Source organism: Tenebrio molitor, chromosome 4 (assembly GCF_963966145.1).
Source record: "Tenebrio molitor chromosome 4, icTenMoli1.1, whole genome shotgun sequence".
In the NCBI taxonomy this organism is placed as follows: Eukaryota; Metazoa; Arthropoda; class Insecta; order Coleoptera; family Tenebrionidae; genus Tenebrio; species Tenebrio molitor.
Window position 1 is genome coordinate 28830218 of NC_091049.1, and position 24848 is coordinate 28855065.

The 24848-nt window shown below is 40.1% G+C and overlaps 3 protein-coding genes across 6 annotated transcripts; 1 reads left to right on the forward strand and 2 right to left on the reverse strand.

Annotated features, from left to right (window-relative positions):
• Positions 1-631: 631 nt before the first annotated feature.
• Positions 632-2108, reverse strand: LOC138127563 (uncharacterized). Its single transcript, XM_069043623.1, has 2 exons — positions 1089-2108; positions 632-1039 (listed from the first exon to the last, which is right to left on the reverse strand). The coding sequence occupies exons 1-2, from the start codon at positions 1920-1922 to the stop codon at positions 755-757; spliced, it is 1119 nt and encodes a 372-aa protein (XP_068899724.1). The 5' UTR covers positions 1923-2108; the 3' UTR covers positions 632-754.
• A 3285-nt stretch (positions 2109-5393) lies between these two features.
• LOC138127527 (uncharacterized) lies at positions 5394-11750 on the reverse strand. Of its 3 annotated transcripts, XM_069043562.1 has the most exons (6): positions 11069-11750; positions 7820-10898; positions 7203-7762; positions 5808-7151; positions 5629-5763; positions 5394-5580 (listed from the first exon to the last, which is right to left on the reverse strand). In XM_069043562.1, exons 1-6 carry the CDS (start codon positions 11234-11236, stop codon positions 5476-5478), a joined length of 5391 nt encoding a protein of 1796 aa, XP_068899663.1. In that variant the 5' UTR covers positions 11237-11750; the 3' UTR covers positions 5394-5475. The 3 variants fall into 3 exon arrangements, with proteins under 3 accessions (XP_068899663.1, XP_068899660.1, XP_068899662.1); XM_069043559.1 differs by having other exon boundaries at positions 7820-11750; XM_069043561.1 differs by having other exon boundaries at positions 5445-5580; positions 5637-5763; positions 7820-11750.
• A 6339-nt stretch (positions 11751-18089) lies between these two features.
• Gld (Glucose dehydrogenase) lies at positions 18090-24748 on the forward strand. 2 transcript variants are annotated; one of them, XM_069043587.1, is made up of 5 exons: positions 18090-18244; positions 22627-23557; positions 23610-23840; positions 23894-24214; positions 24263-24748. In XM_069043587.1, exons 2-5 carry the CDS (start codon positions 22627-22629, stop codon positions 24649-24651), a joined length of 1872 nt encoding a protein of 623 aa, XP_068899688.1. In that variant the 5' UTR covers positions 18090-18244; the 3' UTR covers positions 24652-24748. The 2 variants fall into 2 exon arrangements, with proteins under 2 accessions (XP_068899688.1, XP_068899689.1); XM_069043588.1 differs by lacking the exon at positions 18090-18244 and adding an exon at positions 18633-18770.
• Positions 24749-24848: the final 100 nt, after the last annotated feature.

The window sequence follows — 24848 nt, forward strand, 5'->3', positions numbered from 1 at the left end:
ATTTTCAACAAGGAGTAAGAAAGTTCCGTGTTTATTACGGTAAACTTTTTACACATGTACAGGGTGTTATTGAAAGTTGTACAGATATTTTAACCACGAGCTATTGGCTTCATGTAGAACTAGGAAAAAATATCTAAAAAAACTGTCAAAAAATAAAATGACATTTATTTTTTGAGCTACAATTTTTTTAGTTGCTTTTAGTCTTTTACGTTGTCAAACAACCTTGTAGGTAAAATTTCGGCACATTTTAAAAATACACCCTGTATATCATATTTCATAAAACGTACACCAATGTGGTTTCCTTGTTTTAAAGCATATTTCCTACAGGTTACTTTGCGTACATTTTATAAAACATGATATACAGGGTGTATTTTTAAAATGTGCCGAAATTTTACCTACGAGGTTGTAGGACAACGTAGAAAACTAAAAGCAATTTAAAAAAATTGTAGCTCAAAAAATAAATGTCATTTTATTTTTTGACAGAATTTTTTAAATATTTTTTTCGAGTTCTACACGAAGCCAGTAGCTCGTGGTTAAAATATCTGTACAACTTTCAATAACACCCTGTATGTCACAATAAAGTGTACTGACATAATAAAAACCAATTAAAAAAACAATATAATTTATTTTCTTCACTCTTCTAACATCAAAGAGTTGGAGTTCTTGAAGCCTAAATTTTAAGTAATCAGTGTTGACCAAAGAGTAATAAGAGCAGAGCAAAAATGACGACATTGAATAGAGCGAACAGGTCTGGCTAATAATAATTGTACTTGAGAAGCTCAAACTGGATGGTGATTATGGCGAAAGACACCACATTGCTGAGCATCCCAAGAATCGTCGATTTCTGGACGTAGAAAAAATTTGCAGCAGAGAAACTGGGCGAATTCATCGAAATAATATCGACAAGTTCGTGCAACTGGAGTTTTCTCTTCCAAGTGCAATTCTGAAATCGCCACACCAAAGTACGACTTATCGCAGTGATTTCGTGACCCTCTCGTACGACACAGTCAATCATGAGAATCACTCGTAGAGTCCAAACCTAAAAAGTACCTCTTAGAAGAACAACAGAACATAAAAAGTTTACTCACGAAGTTGATGAAGATCATTGATGCGCTTGCTGCTACTATGGTTTGCAGTCCTGCATCATTTATGTTTGTCTTGATGAATAGTACCAAGATCGGTACCAATTTCAGAATCTCTAGAGAGGATTGGAAAATCATCAGTGCCAGGATCCAGCCGAACATTTGAATGAAGATGTCGGTGGTTTGCTTCAAAAAGTACATTTTCCGTCCCACTTGCTTAATCAGAAGGTTCACATCTCGTCCGTTTTTGTACACTTTGCGGCGTAAAGACTGTGCTAGTGACAGTTTAAGTCCGTGGTACCTCGACCAAAACATTTTAGTTATGGAGTAGAGTTGGAACTTGTTGAAAAACGTCAAGTACTGGTGCAAGAGTTGCACATTGTTCTTTTTAAACTCGTCGTAGTCTTCCAAGTACAACACTTTAGTGGTCGTGTACAAAACCATCACAAACAAATAGAGTGACAAATGAGCAAAGAATACAAAGTAGTGATTACATTTGGTTTTTGTTTGGTTCCGAGTCAGTCCTGTGCTGTCTTTCAGCTTCTCGACCAAATCGTACCATCGTCGCTTCTTGCAAATTCCCAAGACGATTATGAAGTACATGTTGATGGCGTCCTGGACAATAATTGCTTGCATTTCGAGAAGCTGGTACAAGTCCTTGTTTTCGTTAAATATGAATTCTTGTAATATGTGGAGTGGAATCATCGCTGTTAAAAATAAAGCCCAAAGCCATCTGTAGCATTTCAAGAGAACACCGTCCCTCCGAATGTAGCGTTGTGGAGTTGAAGCAAAAACTATTCCTATGGTGAACAATAATTTCAACATTTTGAATTCGTCCATGGTTCGCGGTTCTAAACGCACGTCTTTGTACTACTTCTTCTATCGATAAAAAGGGGAGTCATCAAAAAGCAATCACATCAAATTTTCATCGACAAGTATGAGCGCGTCGTATAAAAAATTTAGCGATGGTTCTTCGCAACTGATTTGTTTGAAAGTCTTTCTCTTGAATAAATGATAAGCTCAGAACTATTTGTCAAGTTCTTGCAATGTTGTTAATATTGTCTGAAATCGCTCAATTATTAGGAACGTGCAACAATAATGATAATAATAATAATCCGAGAATTAACAAAAGTAAAAAATAAATTCTTGAATTTTTTTGGTCATTTGCATTCTTAATATCATTCTCACTTGCAATCCCATCGCTATTCCCATTCTCGCTCCAATTTTCATTTTCTCTCTCATTCTCGTTCTTAAGGTCGATCCAATTCCGTCTCAGCATTCTCTCATTCTCATTCTCTCATTCTCATTCCCTCATTCTCATTCTCTCATTCTCATTCTCTCATTCTCATTCTCTCATTCTCATTCTCTCATTCTCATTCTCTCATTCTCATTCTCTCATTCTCATTCTCTCATTCTCATTCTCTCATTCTCATTCTCTCATTCTCATTCTCTCATTCTCATTCTCTCATTCTCATTCTCTCATTCTCATTCTCTCATTCTCATTCTCTCATTCTCATTCTCTCATTCTCATTCTCTCATTCTCATTCTCTCATTCTCATTCTCTCATTCTCATTCTCTCATTCTCATTCTCTCATTCTCATTCTCTCATTCTCATTCTCTCATTCTCATTCTCTCATTCTCATTCTCTCATTCTCATTCTCTCATTCTCATTCTCTCATTCTCATTCTCTCATTCTCATTCTCTCATTCTCATTCTCTCATTCTCATTCTCTCATTCTCATTCTCTCATTCTCATTCTCTCATTCTCATTCTCTCATTCTCATTCTCTCATTCTCATTCTCTCATTCTCATTCTCTCATTCTCATTCTCTCATTCTCATTCTCTCATTCTCATTCTCTCATTCTCATTCTCTCATTCTCATTCTCTCATTCTCATTCTCTCATTCTCATTCTCTCATTCTCATTCTCTCATTCTCATTCTCTCATTCTCATTCTCTCATTCTCATTCTCTCATTCTCTCATTCTCATTCTCTCATTCTCATTCTCTCATTCTCATTCTCTCATTCTCATTCTCTCATTCTCATTCTCTCATTCTCATTCTCTCATTCTCATTCTCTCATTCTCATTCTCTCATTCTCATTCTCTCATTCTCATTCTCTCATTCTCATTCTCTCATTCTCATTCTCTCATTCTCATTCTCTCATTCTCATTCTCTCATTCTCATTCTCTCATTCTCATTCTCTCATTCTCATTCTCTCATTCTCATTCTCTCATTCTCATTCTCTCATTCTCATTCTCTCATTCTCATTCTCTCATTCTCATTCTCTCATTCTCATTCTCTCATTCTCATTCTCTCATTCTCATTCTCTCATTCTCATTCTCTCATTCTCATTCTCTCATTCTCATTCTCTCATTCTCATTCTCTCATTCTCATTCTCTCATTCTCATTCTCTCATTCTCATTCTCTCATTCTCATTCTCTCATTCTCATTCTCTCATTCTCATTCTCTCATTCTCATTCTCTCATTCTCATTCTCTCATTCTCATTCTCTCATTCTCATTCTCTCATTCTCATTCTCTCATTCTCATTCTCTCATTCTCATTCTCTCATTCTCATTCTCTCATTCTCATTCTCTCATTCTCATTCTCTCATTCTCATTCTCTCATTCTCATTCTCTCATTCTCATTCTCTCATTCTCATTCTCTCATTCTCATTCTCTCATTCTCATTCTCTCATTCTCATTCTCTCATTCTCATTCTCTCATTCTCATTCTCTCATTCTCATTCTCTCATTCTCATTCTCTCATTCTCATTCTCTCATTCTCATTCTCTCATTCTCATTCTCTCATTCTCATTCTCTCATTCTCATTCTCTCATTCTCATTCTCTCATTCTCATTCTCTCATTCTCATTCTCTCATTCTCATTCTCTCATTCTCATTCTCTCATTCTCATTCTCTCATTCTCATTCTCTCATTCTCATTCTCTCATTCTCATTCTCTCATTCTCATTCTCTCATTCTCATTCTCTCATTCTCATTCTCTCATTCTCATTCTCTCATTCTCATTCTCTCATTCTCATTCTCTCATTCTCATTCTCTCATTCTCATTCTCTCATTCTCATTCTCTCATTCTCATTCTCTCATTCTCATTCTCTCATTCTCATTCTCTCATTCTCATTCTCTCATTCTCATTCTCTCATTCTCATTCTCTCATTCTCATTCTCTCATTCTCATTCTCTCATTCTCATTCTCTCATTCTCATTCTCTCATTCTCATTCTCTCATTCTCATTCTCTCATTCTCATTCTCTCATTCTCATTCTCTCATTCTCATTCTTATTTTTAATCCAATCGCTTTTCCTGTCTTCGTTCTAATTTTCATTCCCATTCTTACTGTCTCTCAAATTCTTAGCCTCGTTCTCATCCTCATCATCGTCCTCTTTGCAATTTTCACTTCCTTATGATTTTCAATCCTACTCTCATTCTCACTCTCGTTCCGATTCACAATCTCATTTTTGCATTCTTAATACCATTCTCACTTGCAATCCCATCGCTATTCCTATTCTCGCTCCAATTTTCATTTTCTCTCTCATTCTCGTTCTCAAGGTCTATCCAATTCCGTCTCATTCTCATTTTTAACCCAATCGCGTTTACTGTCTTCGTTCTAATTTTCATTCCCATTCTCACTCTCACTCTCTCCTTCCAATTCTTAGTCTCATTCATCCTCATCATCGTCCTCTTTGTAATTTTCACTTCCTTATGATTTTCAATCCTACTTTCATTCTCACTCTCGTTTCCATTCTCAATCTCATTTTTGCATTCTTAATACCATTCCTACTTGCAATCCCATCGCTATTCCCATTCTCGCTCCAATTTTCATTTTTTCTCTCATTCTCGTTCTTAAGGTCGATCCAATTCCGTCTCATTCTCATTCTCATTTTTAATCCAATCGCTTTTCCTGTCTTCGTTTTCATTTTGATTCCCATTCTCACTCTCACTCCAATTCTTAGCCTCATTCTCATCCTCATCATCATCCTCTTTGTAATTTTCACTTCCTTATGATTTTCAATCCTACTCTCATTCTCACTCTCGTTCTCATTCTCAATCTCAGTTTATACAATCGACATTCTTTTTCTGGTTCTACACTCGTCCTCTTTGTAATTTTCACTTCCTTATGATTTTCAATCCTACTCTCATTCCTACTCTCGTTCCCATTCTCAATCTCATTTTATATAATCGACATTCTCATGCTCACTCCCATTCTCACTTCGATTCCCACTCTCTTTTTCACTTTCATACTCACTCACAGCTGAAATTTTATTTGTAGCTGTTCTAATTAGGTATTGACAACCAAAAAAACTTCACATTTTTATATTTTGGCGCTTTTTTATTTTATAACAATTTGTGAACCTTTGTATTAAGTACAAACATACGTATCTCACTGATTTGTTGGTGTTCTGCATCCAGGTTCGTTGCATACCTCATTTGTAAGGAATCCCGGACAATGAACAATAAATGTCGGAGTTTCGGGCGTCTTGGGACTCTACAAAACACAATTACTTAAAGTTTTTGGAAATAGTTTCGAAAATACCTTTATACAACACAACGAGCTGAAGAGTTTCTGTAAACAATCCGTGGTACCTCTGACATTCTTAACAACGACTTCCTTGATCTGGTCAAACGTACTCATTGGTTGGACAGTCGAAGCAATAGAGATATTTTTCATCTAAGTAAAAAATGAGTTACTGCAAACGCTGTTGGTGGACTTACCAATGGTACCGACGGCGATTCCAGATAAGGTTGCGCTTCTTGCAAGTACATTGTGACTTCTGCATAAGAGTAGCGTTTCCACGAGAGTAGAGGAAACCTGTCGTGGATCGTCACAGCCATCATCATCAACAACTCTTCTTTCAGGTGTCCATTTCGTAGAGCAAAGTGCAACGGAAGAGTTGCGTTCCTAGCGTCTACTTTGTGGAGGTCTAGACCTCTGTCCAGAAGCAGTCTGATGATCTTGAAGTGGCCACCATAGACGGCATAGTGCAACGGAGTCAAATTATTGTGAGTGGCGGCATCGATGGTTGCGCCTTGGTTCAACAAAACCTTGACGTTTCTGTGGAAACCTTTCTCCACAGAACAATGCAACGCGGTTTTACCGTCTTTGTCAACAGCGTTAACTTCGACTCCTCTGTCTAGCAAGAGTTGCATCACGTCGTCGTTGATCTTCCACGCCTTTGCCGCGAAATGCAAACATGTTTCTTCGCTTTTGCTCGTCATTTTGACATCGGCGCCTAGTTCGACGAGAAGTTGGCAGTTTGCGTAGTTGCCTTGTTTGGACGCCCAATGCAAAGCGGTGACACCCTCATCATCTCGCCCGTCGATTGGCACACCAAGTGCCACGACAAACTTCACAATCTCATGATTAGGCCTCCACGTCTTCGACGCGTGGTGCAAGACGGTTTCGTTTGTCTTCGTACGCGAGTCCAGATCACCGCCACTCTCTGCCAACACTTTGACAACCTCGTACTGTCTCCTCTCCGCGGCCCAGTGCAGCGCGGTCACCCCGTCTTTGTCAGTCGCGTTGATTTTCACACCACTGCGTACCAATACCCTGACGATGTCGATGTCGATCTTGCGCTGCTTGACGGTGTAGATGAGGACGGTCTCGTCGTTGGAGTTGGTGGCGTTCACGTCGGAACCGCACTCGAGGAGGGTCTTGACCAAACCGACCTGGCCTCGTTTGCAGGCCCAGTGCAACACTGTCATCCCGTCCGAGTCTTCGGCGTTGACGTCCACACCGTTGTTCAAGAGCAAAGTGAGCATCTGGGAGTTGGGGTTGGAGTAGTGCAACACAGTTTCCCCCTTCACTGTGGTGGAGTTGACGTCGGCACCGTGGTCGAGCAGGAGTTGGACCACGTCCAAGTGACCGCGTTCGCACGCCCAGTGCAAGGCGGTGACTCCCTCCAGGTCTTTGGTTTGGGCGTCGGCACCGCTCTCCAAGAGAACTTTGATCACTTCCAGTTTTGGCTCGGGGGTTTTCACTGCGAAGGTGAGCACACTTTCGGATTGGGACGTGGTGGCTCCGACGTCAGCCCCGAGCTCTAGAAGAGTCTTCACCTGAGCAAAATACAGTCAGTGCCGGGAGGAACAATGGAGGAGTGATATTACCACACTGTGGCGACCATACTGTGCAGCTACGTGCAAAGCAGAGGTCCCATTGATGTCTCTTGCGTCAATCCCCACCTCTGCGAACATCTCCACAAGATCGGTACTCCGACCACGAGCTGCATAATGCAACACTGTCTCTCCACTTGCTGTGACTGCTTTGACATCTGCACCGTTCGCGATTAGGAGATTGACAATTCCAAAGTGTCCTTTTTCTGATGTCCAGTGCAGGACGCTTGTCCCATCGCTCGTCTTGGCATTCACGTCAAACCCATTTTGTACCAACAACTCTATCACCTTCATGTCGATTTTTTTCTCGTCGGTGTTGTCTCTACCAAAGATTTTGCTCTGCTGGTGCCAGTTTTGGAGGACGTGGTGGACCACGGTCTCGCTCTTGTTGGTAACGGCGTTAACGTCAGCTCCCTTGTCTAAAAGCGTCTTCACCACGTTGTAGCGTCCGTTGACGACGGCCCAATGAAGAGGTGTCGCTCCATTTTTGTCTTTGATGTTGACATCGATGCCGCTGTCGATCAGGATGTTGATTATTTTGATGTAGATGTGAGCTACAAAGCACCCAAGGAATCACTACAACAAAACAAAACAAAAATCGACCAGGTTACCTCGTTTGGGAAGGGCTAGAGCGTTGACTCCCTTGACGGCAACGTGCAAGAACGACAGTTTGTCTTCGCCGATCCTGAAAAAAACCACGTTTGGATTCTTTGCGATCGCCGCCACCAGCAAGTTGGGATATCCAAGTTTAGACGCGTAGTAAGTGAAGTTGACAGTTTTCAACGTTTTGTAAAGATTGTCCAAATTGATTTTGTCGCCGTGTCTGTCAAGGAATTGCTCCACAGGATACAAACTTTGAAATTGGACGGCATAGTCTAAAGGAGTCCACTGGAAGACCGCATCAAGCTCGAATGGGTCACAACGAGACAAATCTCGAAAAATCTCTCGATACTGGAGACTCTCACCGTTGAACTGACTCTCGTCGTGGTAGAAATGATTCAGATACAAACTTCCCTCCAACTCTAGCGGAACATGTTTGCTCCCGTAAGAACAAATCAGATGGAGAGGACTCCGACCTCCTTCGTCTCTCATATCTACATTCCCCAAATGTTTCTTGACTTGCTCTCGGTTGCGATAAATCACAGCGAGATGTAGCGGACAGTTCTGGGCCAACATGATGTCGAAGATCATCCTCAAGTTCTCGTATTTGTCGGAATTGAACTCGTCGCGTAGCAATCTGAGTTTGTCAAAATTTTTCTTGAACCACACACTCGCAAAATACTCGGCGTACGTTTGATGGGTAAACACTGCTCTGTCCTCGTCGTTGATTTGACTGATAATTCCAAAACTATCTCCCTCGCTCTTGATGGTTTCCAAAAAGTCGTGGTCTTGGTGGTTCAGTTGCAGCTGCAACTTGTTGAAAGCGTTCTGGTCTAGGCAACACTTCAGCGCGGGGATTTCGTACAGCTCCAGGTGAAGCTTGAAGTTGAAACCGAGTTGTTGGTCGTTTTGTACCCCCGCCTTTTCGTACAGGTGCTTCCGTTTCCCTTCAAAAAAGATCTGGTACATTTTGGTCAAGACAAAAATTCCTTCGCTCAGTTTCTTGTAGAGCTCTCTGTCATCTAGGAAGTTCTCAGTGATTATGTAGAGCTGCAAAGGTATTCCCAGCATGTTGTGGGTCCTTGCCACAACAGTGCTGTCAAAAATCTCTTTGGAGATCTTCTGGATCTCGTACGGTTGGTACCTTGTCTTCAGACGCTCATCTATGTATTTCTGTTGTTCGTTCTGGTTCAGTTTTTGAATGTCAATGGGAAAAATGTTGAGGCGAGTGGTCACAACTTCTTGAAGGTTTTGTCGAGAGGACACCCACACGTGGACACCAGTAGAAGCGATGTAGTTCACATAGTCCAAAGCAAAATCCACGCAATTGCTCTCGATTTCGTCCAGGCCATCCAAAAACAAGTAGATCTTCCGATTTTTGAAGAAGAGCCACTTGATCTTGTCCAGCAGCATGTGATCACCGATACCTTCCAGTCCCAAAAAGTGCAACAAGATTTCTTCTTCTTCCGGTTCTTGTTTCAAAAGAGAATTGAATTTACGCAAGTTGACCCGAACGCTCCAACAATCCGGGGGACAAGTCTTGGCCAAATACTTGATCATGGTCGACTTGCCGATGCCAGGTTGGGCGCAGAGCACGTTGATGGGACGATCAAAAACCGAATGAATCTCATCCTCGCGAATCGGCTCCCTCTCGCACCTTATTTCTTCAGACTGAAAGGCATTTTCAGTGCTCAGCACCAGACTTGCACTTCCATCGTCCAAAATCTGGATGAGGTGGACTCTGCGCTTGGTCGTCGCTCGGACGACTCGATCAAACTGGCTCTTGGTGCACTTGGTGGTCAAAACAATCGACGAGTCGCTTTTTTGGTGGTAACCAACGAGCTCCGAAAAATTCAGATTTGCGGTTTCGAGAAATTTGCGAAATTGTGGAGTAGCGATGATGATGAGGAGGTCGTCGGAGTTGAGACAGTTGTCCAGGACTCGTTCCACGTCCAGAAACTTGCTCGAGACAGTTCTGGGGATGTAGGATTCTGGCAAGTCGATTGTTTTGTCGCCGATCAAAAGAGCGTCTTGAGTCATTTGGAACAACTCCCTCGTACCAAAGATTTTCGAAGTTCTGGGAGTGTCAAACAAGCGTTCTAGACAGATGGGGTGGCGGTCTTGCAGCGACACTTCAAAGTTTTGCACCACGTGGTCGTAGAGGTCTTCGGGGAGGTCGTACAAAGTCTCGAAGACCTTCCAGTGAGGGAAATCGTCTTTCTGGAAGTCTCCGATCAGCAAGACTTTCTTCTTGGGTTCAATTCTTTCAAGCAGACTGACCGCACTCTTGATCTGTCCTCTTTTGGCCTGGTTCACTTTGACTATCAAAGGAGTCTTGTCGAGGTACCACTCCACTTTGGTACTTTGCTCCGCTGTGAATTGCTCCAGATTTGAGATGCTCTGAGATGTGACTCCATACTTGTGTGCTGCTATGCTCACTTCCCGAACTTCCACCTCCTCACTCCAAACCTTCTCTACAAGACCGTCTAAATTTTGGACAAGAGTCAAATCAAATTGTCTGATGGCTGTGGTGAGGATTCGGCTCCTTTCGGTGCACTTCTCGTCTGAGATCGTTTGTATGTAAGGCGACAACGCCAGCTCAGCCAACTTCGCAATTATATCGTTTTTGGTGAGGATAAAGTTTCCACCCCACCAAGTCTTCATGAAACTGGTAAAACTGTCAAAAATGTCGCATTCCAGCAGTTGTTTCAAGTTGTCAGCGATGCAAATCTTCACTTTGGCAACGCTGCACTGGTTGGCGAAGAGATAGAATCGGTTCAGAAACAGTTTCATGCTGCATTCCTCCTCTTCAACCGTGTCAAACTGGAAGACCGATTCTTGTGCGTGGTTCGTGTTCAACAAGTCTTCACTGACGATTTCTTCGTGTTGCTTCGCAACGATTTCCACGTCCTTTAAAGAGAGGCGCGTCTCTTCTTCAAAGCTCGCTGTTCTGTTTGTGAACAAGATGTAAGTGAGGTCGCTGCGCGCTAGATTTTGGAACGACTTCAGGTACTTCAACAGACTGAAGTCTCCCTTTTCGGCGGCCAAAACGTTGCCGGTCAGTCTCTTCTTGTTCTCGGTGTGCTTCAGCTGTAACAGATACGTGTGTTCGCCTCCATGGACAAACTTGACCCTCAGACAAATGTCATCAAAGTCGCCGTAGATCTGGTGGTTGGTGGTCATCTCGAAATCCACCACGTGATCGCTCGTGGCGAACCTCAGACCGTAAAAGGCGCACATCAGGTACTCGTACTGCTTACCCAGGTCGGTGGTACCGCTCCTCTTGTCGTACGTGCACATAACTTGGCGCACATCTTCACTTTCTGGACGCAGTGAGTTGTTGGTTTCGCTGAACGAGGACCGCTTAGGCTGTGACAGTTCCGGGGCGCTGAGACGCCCGTGGTTCCGCACGGGAGAGATTCCGGCATCGCGGAGCTGGTTCTTCAGACTTTCGATTTCTTCCAGGAGGTTCTCGCGTTCTTGCAGGAGAGAGAAAATGCTGTGGTGTCTTAGGATGATGTTTTCGTTGTTGTCCACCATTTTTTACACTGTTGTCTTTCTGTATCACCATTGAGGAACGAGTACCGGTAATCAGTACCGCGGCAAAACTTGTTATGTTAAAGATGGGAACGTGCAAGTGGAGATACCTGAGATCGGCAAGGTCGAATGTCAATGCTTTCTGCTCAAGGCTTGTTTTCGTGCATCAATGTCTGAATTTTAATTTGGAAAAGCAGAATCCACGAACAAGCGGTACCGAATCTGGTTTTCGGTTGTAAGAAAATTTCAAGTAATTGGTTGATCGAGAATTTCTTTAAGTGACCATAATTATGGATTGCATAACACTATAATTTACAGATAATTCATTCTGAGTAAATGATTGTTGGCAGTAAATTATATTTAATGGTACTACGTTTATTTTTAGACTTTGATGACTTTGTAAAACTCGAAAAACATTGTTCATTATTCTTTTAACGAAGAAATGTAAGTCCCTTAGGTAATATTAAAATTAAATTAGTAAAGTAATGGAGTACGTAAAAAAAATTAATTCATTGTAAAAGTAAACAAAATGGGAAAAAAAATTGTTGGGTGGCCAAAAAAAACACTCGATTATTTTAATTGTTTTTATTTTTTGATGTCACCTTTTTTAATTCTTTCTTGATGACAATGAAAATGATGATGATTCTAAGCAGGGGAAAATGATAAGGAAGATGATTACAAGAGAGAGAAAAAAATAAGGATGAAGAGAAGCATGAAAGAATGATGACGAATACAGGAGTGAAGATAAAGATAAGGATGAGAGATTGGCAACGAAGATGCAAATGAAGATGAGGGAGAGAGCGAAATGAGGATGAGGAACAATGAAAATGAGATTGAGAATGCAATGAGAATAAGAATGATAGTAAAAAAAGAATAAAACAAGATTTAAATTTGGTTTGGTTTTGTATTTTCAATGTGAATTAAAATTATGATAATTAAAAGAATTAAAATTATGATAATTAGAAGAATTAAAATAAGGATAAGTATGAAAGTGAGAATGACAACGAAGGTGTAAATGATAATGAGAACGAGGGAAATGAGGAGGAAGACGAGGATGAAAATGAGAATGATGATTATAGGAGTGAAGATAAGAATAAGAGTGAGAATGACAACGAAGGATAAGAATAAAGATGAAATTGAGGACAAGAATGAAAATGAAAATAGGAGTAAGAATGAAAATGAGAATTTGAATCAAAATAAAAGTAATTTTCATTTCTTCAATAATTTTTTTGTGTTCCATGTTCTTTCTGATTGATTTCCCTTACAAAATATCTTTCGATCTAATTTTTTGATTTATTCACATATTATATCCCAAGTGCAAAATTTTTTATCAGAAAATTTTTTGCTAATGAACGAAAACATCCATAAATGAGGTCAGAAGACCAATTATTATCAAATAAGAGCACGAGACGAAGTCGAGGGTTTTTATTTGATAATAATTGGTCTTCTGGCCGAATAATTTATGGATGTTTGAGTTCATTAGCAAAAAATTTGCCGATATTAAAATTTTGCACAAGGGGTATACGGCTGATTATTTCCTGAATAGAATGAAAACAAACGCATTATTTCCAATCGATTTTATTCAAAATAATTTATTTAAAAAAAAACAGGTACCGACATTTTTTATCCGATTATTGGACAGTGTGCATTTTAGAGAAATTTGATCGGGTTATTTTTTGTTTTCTCGTTTTGATTGGTCAATATTTATCACGCAATTGGTTGCTAAACATATGAAGGAAATAATCTTCTAGAAATATTTTTTTTATTATTTCCTCGTTATTACTCTTTCTTTCAATTCTTTATTATAAAAAATTAATTCTTCATTTACAATGATGTTTATTTCTGGGTCTTTGTTTTTTAACATTCATAGTTTTAAGTTTTTGTTAAAATTTAAATTCCTCCAATAGTTATTCTTATTTTTTCCATTATTTTTATTTTCAAAATATTATACCTAGTTTTTCTTCACTTCTATGTTTTTTTCTTTAGTGTACTTTTCAACAGTCAACTTCCGTAGTAATAATATTAATAATAGCAGCTGTCCTAATATGTATATTCAAATTTCAGAATGCAGAAAATCTTCTTCGCTTATTGTTCTTTAATGTTTTTGCTGAGAAATTTTCAAATCTGTTATTCACAAGCAAAATAAACTTGGTCTCGTGGAGCATCTTTGTGGTACTCAATCATTACCTCCCTGGGTGCTGTTCCTTTCCATTTTCTTTTACACAGAAATATTTCGTTTTATCCTTAGTGAAATTCTTTTCTTTTATTCTTGTTAGTATCTCTTAATTCATTACAATTATAAAAGAGTCGCTTGTTGTGAATGATTGGTTGCATACCCTCGTGTCAATACCTGCAACCAATGCAAGTTACACAAATAGTTTTTGACAGATTAGTGAAAAAAAGACAAGAGTATCGCAGTCTTTGACGGTGAAAAAAAAAGTAAAACCTTTTCAGAAGCCTGAATAGAAATTTGAATAGACAAGTTGGTGTCACTTCCGACTAAACAGATTTAATGAGTTTGGCGTTACATGATTAAATTTGCCCATATATGGAAAAACAATTTCTAGAACTATCCCAATCATGTAATAAAATAATGAAAAGTGTAACACCCAGCCACGCAATGATTGTGAGAACGCGCAACATTCTGCCGGCCGATCTCGTTTATCTGCGTCTTCGATTGTAGAATTTTCCACCGGAGGCGATCCCTGGAATAGTGTGTTCTCGTTTCGATGCAACAATTAGTAAAAGTTGCGCCATAATAATTCCATAATTCAATTCAACGCGTATGGGAGACCGGGAAAAAAATTCACACCCGGATAAGTTGCGCAACGACGGCCAATCGATTCAGCCGTTCTATTATTGCGATTTTTTGACACTTCATATTTATTATGAATCGTTATCGGGGAATAATAATAATTGGCGGTTTTTCGAACGCCGTCGTTATAATCGTAATTATCTCCGTTAAAAAATAGTAGGCTGGTGTAAATGTCAACTGGTGGAAAAATGTGTTTATGTAACAATAGAGCGACGACAGGTGGCGTACGGTCACTTTACGTTTCCTGCTGGTCGCTTGCCGAACAGTCGATCAAAATCTAAGAAGGCTTGGCAAAAAATTTGTGAAACCGAGTATTATTATTATTATCTCTAATAGTAACATTACGAAATAATAGGAGAATGATGGGATAAGAAGAAATGAATGACAACAAAAAAAGAAGAAAGCAGTGAAGAAAAATATTTTTTGTCCTAAAAAGCGAAAGGACAAAAAGCAAAATATTTTATTCCTTTGAAGCTTTTGCGTAAAATAAAAAATAAAAAAATGTTTTCCTCTTGTGAACTCAATCCGGGGACATACTGTATATTAGCTATTTCTAGAAACACCCTGGACAGGGTGGATTAGCGGTACTGTCCGACAATTCCCGAGCGGTACCGACTCCCGTCTGTCAGAAATCAGAATAAAATTGACACAGTTTTGTGTTTTATTGTGAAACCTTCTTCTGACAGATAGGTTAGAATTATTGTCAAAATCAATGACATTTTTAAAATCATTTGATTGGTATTGTCAAGTTGACAATTACATAATTGACAAATGGACAAAACCAAATTTACATTAGGAAAATCTTCTTTTCCCATTTTTTTCGCAACCAACTGTACTAATACTAATAATAATTTAAAAAATGTACTTAGTTAAGTGGCATAGCGTTTGTTTTTGTTTCTGTACTGTGTAGCTTCACCCGCTGTCAAATCGTAGATGTATTAGGTATCTGTTTTTTTTATCAAAAAACACGACCTGTTGATGTCCTGTCGCGAGCAGAAAAACTGGTCTTCAAAGTCATGCTTTGACGCAATGGAAAATGCTCCATAGTAAAACGATCGTAAATATCATAACCTATCATCATGTTGTATGACATTAATTGACATTGACTAATACATTTTTTTGACATTTTATTGACATGGGCATAATCAGGCGGGGACATTTTTCTGATTTTCTGATTTGTGACAATCTAATCAAATTTTGAAATGACAATGACAACCAGAATATTTTGCTCGCAACAGTAGGTTTGCAATAATAAAATTTTACTAAATTTAGGGAATTTAATGATATCTATTCGCTACTCTTGCCACCGCCTGTCATTTTTAATGTCGCATTAAGCTTGAAGGTATTAAAAATGTCTCGCAAAGTGAGACATTTATATTAAACTCACAAATGAATACTACATAACCTCAATTTTTATAGATATAATAAGATTTTTCACTCTAGATCAAAAGTGTACGATGTTGCCAGCTCCATTTTTAGTGTAAATTGCGGTGCTGGTGGTTCTTGGATTATAGGTCAACTGTCAATTAGTCAGCGAAAACGCGGTAGTGCAAAAATAGTTCCTTTTAGAACTAGCCAATGAGAGTGTTCGTGGTTCATTTAGTGCGAGATAGTTTTTGTTCTAAATGGATTATTTAATTTACAATCAAAGTGAAATTATACAGTGTGATAAAAAAAGTTATAAGGCCGTGGAAAACACAATTTCCGAAATCGCGTTGTGTAACTTAATAAACTGTCACTTGTCAATTTTGACGTTTGCGTGAATTTCATTTAATAAAATTTATTTTCGAAATGGGACGGAAGAAAATGGTGACTAAGCCTTTTTTCTTGTACTTTTGACAAAGCTTCACTTCTTTTATTATGATTAAAGCTACGCCACACGTTTTCAGAAGTCCCTTATCTCTTTTTATGTTGGTCGCACTGCATATCTGCATAAATGTCAAATCGTACCAACTGAAATGAAAATTTTCGTTTGGAAAAGGGAGAGAGAATCACAGCTTATTCATAAATTAGAATATTTAAAAAATTGAGCCCTTATAAAGAAAAAAAAAAGAGTCTAGTTGAAAATGAAAAAAAAAAGAGACAGACTAAAGTTTCTACGTAAATGTTAACAAAAAATTGTGTAAGGGTAGCTTTCTGTATTTTATTTGTCGAAAAGTGGACATTTTGAAGAAAAGGGGAAGTGAAGAACAAGGAATATTGGAGAGAGGACAGCGATGGAGAAAGGAGTGACGCAAAGATGCTTATTGTTTGTCAACGAGCGTCGGAAAAAGAAGAAAGAACAGAAATGCAAAATCTTCAGCTTTCTGTTGATTATATAATAAAATACCAGATGAATAATTCATTTATGTGTAACGCTTCTAGACAAACGTGTGAAATACTTGACTGCCTAATCACAATAATTCCACAAAGACTCGCTGTGCATTGGACCGAAAAGCCTGAATTTGTAACAATTACTCACAATGCAGCGTTTTTGCCAAAATTGTTTACATTCTCGCATTAAACAACAACAAAAAATTGATTTCGTTCCAACATTTACTTTATCCTAATCCGCTGACATTTTTTCTTCTCGTCGGGAAAAATATGACATTTTCCAAATAATCGCTGCAGTTGGCACTTTCACTGAAAACTGGGAACAAAAATCCATTTTGCACAATTCTAACAGATTTTAATGTCTCTCGAATCTAACCTTTAATGGGTCCCATTATGGATTCAGTTCAAGTTTCATAATTAAAGTGGCATTCAACTCTAAGATTTGGAACCGGTCGACGGGACACCGCATAAGTTACGAGCGAAGACAAAAAATTCGCTTGGTCAGGTCAAGGTCATAGAAAATTTCGATTTCGACAGGTCATTACAATTGCCATTTGCATGATTTTCGGATTTTGCAAGAAAAACGCCACCTTTGTATTCATAATTAACGAAACTTTACCAATCAGTGGCGTAACCGGCTGTTATTCGGCTTAATTGGCCACTGGCGTAGCATTTTTTAATTGGCCGTTGACATTAATAAGTGACATTGAGGGGGCGCTTAGAAAAAATATAAATAAATAGTGGCGCAACTGCATCGCTCTGATTCTATCATTAAAAATGACATTTGGGACGATAAGTGGGTTAAAGATGGCGGCGGTCGCCATTCCCTTATTATTATTATCTTTGAAAAGAATTTTGAATTAATTTCAGTCAGGAGTGGACTTAAAAATCAATTTTTAAATTCATCGTTGCCAAAAATCTTAAATTTTGAGTTTTTCAATTTTTTGTTTTCAAAATTTTGAAAATTTTGATTTTACAAAATGTCAGGATCTTATATTTCATTAACAGAAACAAAAATTCTAATTTGCATTATAAAAATAACACTGAAGAAAACATATTTTTTTATTTAGTACCTAGGTACTTTTCAAAATTTTTAATTTTGACTATTTATATTTTCTCAGTTTGGTTCTTTTAAAAATATACATAGAAGATAAACGACCACCTAGTGTTTAATTTAATTAAAAAAATATATTATAATTATTATATACTTAAAACCATCGTACCTAGGTACTTATTTGATCAGCATAATGAATAACTAATTATTGCGTATTAATTATAAGCACCTAATCATTAATTTTAATAAACACAAATTAGATATAATTAGAAGAATTTATAGTAAACAGGAACCACCTAGAACAAAATCTCTGATTCCGTCCCTGCACCGAAGGAAGTACCAGGTAGAACATCATAATTTATTGCATTTGGTAACGTTTCGTACTTCTAATCAGACATCACCCGGTACCCAAATATATGTTTTGAAAAAAGCAAGTACCTCTGAGACTATTGGAGTACTTTTCTTTTCTTTGTAGTACTTCGTGATAATTTTCGCCTTCGGTAATTTAAATGTCCGAATCGCGGTCCGACCACCTCCACCTCGCCTCTACCTGGTCCGCAACGGTACTCTTCGTCTTCAGAGCGGTACCCAGTCCGCCGTCACGATCGGGCCAGTTCGAATCACAGTTCGCGAGCGCGGTCACGAAAAAAGTGCAGTGCCTCAACGATACCGGAACCACTACAAAGACCGAGGCATAAGGATCAACCTCACAGCACGGTACGTCCATCGAAGGTGGTACCGGAGGAAAAATGTTCGCATATCAGCGAAAGCGGTCGAGCGCGGAGGAGGTCAAGTGTTCGCACATAAATTTAACGGTTTATTGAACAGACACGGTCGGGGCTAAGTCGACACCCTGTATATGGAGCGGCAAAAAAATCAATCACAGAAATTGCTTTCACCGAGCCTTCCGTGAAGTAATCGACGGATTTTTGTGTTTTTTTCTCCTCGGCTTTGTTTGTTTATGCAAATAGAGTTTCTCGGTTTCGAGAAAAAAGTGGACCGCGGTTTGGTGCTAACACCCTCGAAGCGGCCTCGTCTTGCAGAACCGAGGCTTTGCGTAAATGTCAGTCGTGACAGAACGTGGTGATTGTCTAATTTGAACTGCAAATGCTGCAGATGAAACCGTTTTTGGTATTTTGTGTTTACAAAAGTTCTAACATTTAGCACTCAAGATATTTTACTTTGCGGTCAGTGTTTTAAGAACAGGAAGTCAACACCAGATAGAAAGTGTCTAATTCCAATTGTAAGCACACTAAAAAATGCGGTTGTTCATTTTGGGTTTTTCAAAATATTTGGAGTTTTCGATTTAAAAAAAAAATGAAATTTTTTGTTATTTCTCTTTAATATTGTGATAAAAACATAAATGAAAAATGTCTGATTTGAAATATAAACACAACCAATATTATTTGACATTTAAACATTTTTTGATTTTGTGTTTTTCAAAATTTTAGATTTTCGCTCAAGAAATTTCAAATATTCCTTCATTCTCGCCACTTGTGAAACATAATTAGGAATCTGCTTGGGAATTACTTATTTAAATGAATTACAAAAGTGTTACTTTTAAATCTAATATTTTTGAAAAATGTTAAATTTTGGCTCTTGGAAGTTTTTGTATCGTTGGTGCTTTAAGAAAATAAATAGAAACTAAACAATACTTAATAATTATCTAAATAAATAGTACTTTCTGATTTCATATTTTCCAAAAATGTTACATTTTGACTCAATAATTTGGAAAAATTTTTAATGCGGATATTTTAAGGAAAGAAATGTAAAGTAGATAAACAACTAGTAGTAATCTAAGTTGACATGCAAAAAACATAAATCGTTTTCGTTAATATTTTTCAAAATTAAAATTTTTGGCTCTCCAAAAGTTAGAGTTTCATATTATTATCGTTTTAAGAGTATAAATCAGAATCAAATAAATAACTAACGAATATCTATACGTATTAGAAAATAGCTATTTATGAAACGAGTTGCAAAATGGGCGTCTTTTTTGCACTAGACATGACAATTGGACCACTCGTTGACACTCGTGGTCCAACATGTCGTGTGCAAAAAAATAGCCATTTTGCTACGCGTTTCATACAAGATTTTTTCTAATTTAGTTAAGAATGTCACTTTTTAACACTAGTGATAATATAATGTCACTTTTTTTCACTAGTTATTAAATGAAGCACGTTTGACAACTAAAATGACATATCAAAATGTTTGCTTTTCGTAACTAAATTAGAAAAAAATTTATATTTACATTTAGTATTTTCCAAGAATCTTTTTTTTTGACTACAGAATTTTTAACTTATTTGTTTTCTGGGATTATTCTAAATATATCAAAAGAAAGTGAAAGTCAAATGTCTGATCTGAATTATAAATATATCAAAGAAGAATTCCAAAAATCTAAGATTTTACCTCTTAGTTTTTGAAAATTTTTATTTCTATTTTAATTCATCGGAAGATCTTTACTGCTTCATAATTTAACAGTATAAGTAGAAAGTAGACAAGTAGACAACAACCTAGCATTTGTTTTATGTGATTTATAACTTGCTAAATAAAAAAATACATTTTTGTGTTTTTCTAAAATTTTGAATTTTTTTGTTTTTCTGTGAGCATTTACAGAACGGAAATAAAAAGCAGCATCAGCTCAAAAATATCGTATTTTTTGTGTATTATTCAAAATTTTCAAATTAAGTTTCTGAAGAATTTTAAAATTTGTAGGTACTAGTGTGTCTATTTTTTTTTTTAATATTCTATATTTTGACTTTCTTATTAACCTGATTACCGTATTATTTTACGAACACAAGCAAGAGGTAAACAAGCTCTTAATTGTGTAATTTTAATGTAAAAGTCCTAAAAAAAGGTACTTCAAGGTTTAGTACTTTCCAAATCTTAAATATCGGTGTTCAATAATTTGAATTTTATTATTTCTCAATGTTATAAAGACAACTAGGACAATTAAACATCCTGGTAGTAAAAAATGTTAATTTTGATTTGAAAACTTTGAGTTTGGTACTTTTTGCAAAATATCCGACCACCAAAACCACCGGACCTACATTCCATTGCAAATCTGTGGCATACTCCCGCAGAGGCTCAGGAAAGCGTTCACTCTCCTCGAAATAAATTTTTCAACTGAAGCATATTCAAATCGGAACGTTTTTATTTCGCCACACAATTACAAAACGTGCAGAACACTAAGTAGATTATACATTTAATTATGTGAGCCACCATTCTGTAACCGCAGCTGGTGCAAAACAAAAGCCACTAATTATTTTCCTTTTTTCCTCGCATTTCTCGCATTGTAATGAATTCACAAGTGTCTGAAATTGTCCTGCACTTCTCCCACTCGATGCAGTAACATCCAACATCCTGTTCTGTCATCACGATGCTCCAAACTCGCATAAATTACGGAATCCTCTCCAAACTCGAAATGGCAGTTTTGCAAGAGCGGCTGACACACGCTCTGCGCCCTCCCGGCGGTACTTGTGCATCTCGTTGTGGGAAAGTACCGTTCAAGGCTCCTCACTATTGCGAATCCAATCACGGTTCATCCTCGCGTTTCGATCTGTGTCCGTTGACAGAAAAGGTGAAAAAAACGCGAAATTAAAACGTTACGTCATGCAAAACTAAATAGCTTGAAAAATCCACCGTGAAAGCTACACGAACCCATAATCAATCATCGGTAAATAGGGAAATGGCGGCTCTGGTTATAAATCGATCTAGTCCGGACACCAGAGCGCGGAGAAACGGGCGTTTTCGAGTGGTACCGTGGAGGCAGTACCGGGGGGATCCAGTACTTTTGGGAGGCTGACCGGGACAGGGAACCGACTGTCATACTCGACTTACACTCCTACCGGGCCTTGAACTAATCAGTTCTAGGCTAAATCGAAAAAAAAAAAACAAAACCGCTTCAACTGGATGGAACCATTGCGAAATTCGCACCAAGCGAGTTTGGAACCATTGGGCAAGAGCCCACAATCAGTACGATCTCCGAAACTCCACGAGAGAAACGAAACTCCCCACGGAAGAATTTGCACACCCTGCGAGGAATTTGACTTGTCTGCGAGAGAATTTGCTCCACTTCCGGCTTACCAAGGTCGGGGCGCATCTCCGTTCTCTCCGCGACCTATTCCGCGATCGCTTTTTGTTTTCGAGTGAAAGTGTCTGTTGCGTACGGCCGAAACAATCGAGTGGCGCAATTTTTCCCACATGATTCGCTTTTGTTACGCAACTGTTTCACTTGCAACGGGATAACGCGATCCAAATGCACCAACCTTGAGAGCGGATCGAGGTTAGAGCAGCGGATAAGAGTGAAAGTGTGGATCTGGAGTGATGTGGACAGAGTTGCGTGATCGCACGCGACCCTCCGCCATTAGGGTCCCCCGGGGGCGTCATTACGGTTGTGTTGGCACCGCTTTCTAGTCCTTGGTCCTTTTCCCGTTTTTTGCGTTTGTTTGTTTGTTTTTGGTGACCGACGAACGGAACGATACTTCCCCTGCGGTCGCCATCGCCCCGTGACGGCTTCCCCTTCGGCGGCCATTTGCCGCAGCTTCCCTCGCCACTGGCGAGACTAAACCGAAACAGCGTATTTCACGCAGTCCACGATCATTATCTAGCGTTGCGTAAGACAATTTTCAAATTTTCTAAGTGAAAGCACTCGCTCCTAATCTCTTCAGAGATGACAATAATACGATAACGATTTAATTTTTAAGAATTTTAACAACGGAAATGTTTTGCCAACGAACAATGGACGAAGCGGAGCGTGAAAAGCGGCCGGAATCTTCTGATGTCAAGAGTTCAACCGTTAAGACACAATTTCACCAATACCTCACCTTCTCGTCTTGCTTTTCAAATATGGAATCAATTCGAATTTGGGTAAATCTTTTCGCGCACACCTGTTAGACCCGCAATTATTTTTTTCACTTTCACGATCATGTAATCTTTTGGATACTTGATAAGTACAGCAGGTGCGTGGAAATGTAAATTAATCGGTTACAAGAGGTGTGACAGCGCGAATTTGTCGAAAGTCCACCAGTTTGGACTTCGCGGACCTCCAATCGACTGGCAAAAAGAACCAGCAAACCTTCAAAGTTAATTTGTCGTTCTAGATGGCTTGCAACTGCCCCGTGACCCAGCCCGGCCCCACGCTGGCCTCCACTTGCGGCGGGGCGCAGTACATGCTCTTCATGGGCCTGCTGGAGGTGTTCCTGCGTTCGCAGTGCGACCTGGAGGACCCCTGCGGCCGCCCCCACAACACGCCGATCCTCCCCGAGTACGACTTCATCGTGGTCGGCGGGGGCAGCGCCGGCTCGGTGGTGGCCAGCCGCCTCTCCGAAATCCCCGAGTGGAACGTTCTTCTGATCGAAGCGGGGCTCGACGAGCCCACCGGCACCCAGGTCCCATCAATGTTCCTCAACTTCATCGGTTCGGACATCGACTGGGCCTACCAGACCGAGCCGGAGCCCCAGGCGTGCCTGGGGGAGACCGAGCAGCGCTGCTATTGGCCGAGGGGCAAAGTGCTGGGCGGGACTTCAGTGATGAACGGGATGATGTACATCAGAGGGTCGCGCAAGGACTACGACGATTGGGCGGCTGCCGGGAACGAGGGGTGGAGCTACAACGAGGTGCTGCCCTATTTTCTCAAGAGCGAGGACAACAAGCAGGCGGACGCGATGGACAGGGGGTACCACGCCACCGGGGGGCTGCTGACGGTGTCGCAGTTCCCCTACCACCCACCCTTGTCGCAAGCGATTCTCAAAGCGGCGCAAGAACTGGGATATCCAATCAGGGATCTGAACGGGGCGTACCACACAGGGTTCAATATTGCCCAAACGACCAATAGGAACGGGTCCAGGCTGAGCACTGCCAAGGCGTTCCTCCGCCCCTTCAAGAATCGACGAAACTTGCACATTTTGATGAACTCGACTGTCACAAGAGTCTTGATCAACACCACCACCAAGCAAGCCTACGGAGTTGAAGTGATCAACAACGGAGTCAAACAAGTGGTCTATTCCAGCAAAGAGGTTATAGTATCCGGGGGTGAGTACCAGGGAGTGTTGTCTCGAAAAACACTGAGAGGGTGATGTTTCAGGAGCTATAAACTCTCCCCAGATCCTCCTTTTGAGCGGAGTAGGTCCTCGCATGGACCTCCAACAAGTCAACGTCCCAGTAGTCCACGAGTTAGAAGGCGTGGGAAAAAATCTGCACAACCACGTCGCGTTTTTCGTCAATTATAACATAAACGACACCAACAGCGCCCCATTGAATTGGGCCACAGCGATGGAGTACCTCTTGTTCAGAGACGGGTTGATGAGTGGTACCGGTAAGGACGCATGGGCTTCATTTCTACCCCAACTGCACCTTTGCATGTTTCAGGTATCTCCGAAGTGACAGGTTTCATCAATACCAAGTACAGCGACCCCAGATTGGAGCACCCCGACATCCAGTTCTTCTTTGGTGGTTTCTTGGCCAACTGCGCCAGGACCGGCCAAGTCGGGGAACGCGTCGACAACAACACCAGATCGATCCAGATCATTCCGACGGTTTTGCACCCCAAAAGCCGCGGCTTCCTCAAGCTGAAGGACAACAACCCCCTCAGTCCTCCCTTGATCTACGCCAACTACTTCACGCATCCTGACGACATGAAGGTCATGATCGAGGGGATCAAATTCGCGTTGCGACTGGCCGACAGCAAGGGTAAGTGCGTGGTGGAGTTTTGCACACGAGTGAAGGGTACGATTTCAGCGCTGAAACGCTACGGGTTCCAGCTGGACCGCACGGTGGTCCAAGGGTGCGAGAGCTTCGCTTTTGGTACTGACCCGTACTGGGAGTGCGCGGCTAAGCGCCAGACGGGACCGGAGAACCACCAAGCCGGCAGCTGCAAGATGGGTCCTGCCAGCGACCCGCTGGCGGTGGTCAACCCTCTGCTCAAGGTCCACGGGGTGGACAGGCTGAGGGTGATCGACGCGAGCGTCATGCCGGCGGTCACAACCGGAAACACCAACGCTCCGGCGATCATGATCGCCGAAAAAGGGAGCGATTTGATCAAGGCGAAGTGGTTGACGCCCCAGGCGGGGTTCTTCTACACGAACATGCCCAATCAGAGGATAGATAGGCAGTGGGGGTCGTGGTAGGGGATTAGACAATTGTAATTTTAATCAGTATTTATTTTGTACTAGATAATTGTCTGTTAGCTTTAAGTAAGATGACAATAAAGAACTACAACTAGAATTTTGACCAATTGTCAAATCATAATTTGACACCACGCCTGTCGCGACAGTTGTCAAATCTTCTTCACTGTAGTGAAAAGTTTTGGCAACGCTGACAATTC

Excerpts from the sequence above, each read along its gene's own strand:
- Gld (XM_069043587.1), top strand. The coding sequence starts at position 22,627 with ATGGCTTGCAACTGCCCCGTGACCCAGCCCGGCCCCACGCTGGCCTCC. Across the intron at positions 23,558-23,609 it reads AGAGGTTATAGTATCCGGGG|GAGCTATAAACTCTCCCCAG; the intron begins GTGAGTACCAGG and ends GTGATGTTTCAG. Across the intron at positions 23,841-23,893 it reads CGGGTTGATGAGTGGTACCG|GTATCTCCGAAGTGACAGGT; the intron begins GTAAGGACGCAT and ends TGCATGTTTCAG.
- LOC138127563 (XM_069043623.1), bottom strand. The coding sequence starts at position 1,922 with ATGGACGAATTCAAAATGTTGAAATTATTGTTCACCATAGGAATAGTT. Across the intron at positions 1,040-1,088 it reads CAATGATCTTCATCAACTTC|GTTTGGACTCTACGAGTGAT; the intron begins GTGAGTAAACTT and ends GGTACTTTTTAG.
- LOC138127527 (XM_069043559.1), bottom strand. The coding sequence starts at position 11,348 with ATGGTGGACAACAACGAAAACATCATCCTAAGACACCACAGCATTTTC. Across the intron at positions 7,763-7,819 it reads TCTAGCCCTTCCCAAACGAG|CTCACATCTACATCAAAATA; the intron begins GTAACCTGGTCG and ends GGTGCTTTGTAG. Across the intron at positions 7,152-7,202 it reads AGTATGGTCGCCACAGTGTG|GTGAAGACTCTTCTAGAGCT; the intron begins GTAATATCACTC and ends TATTTTGCTCAG.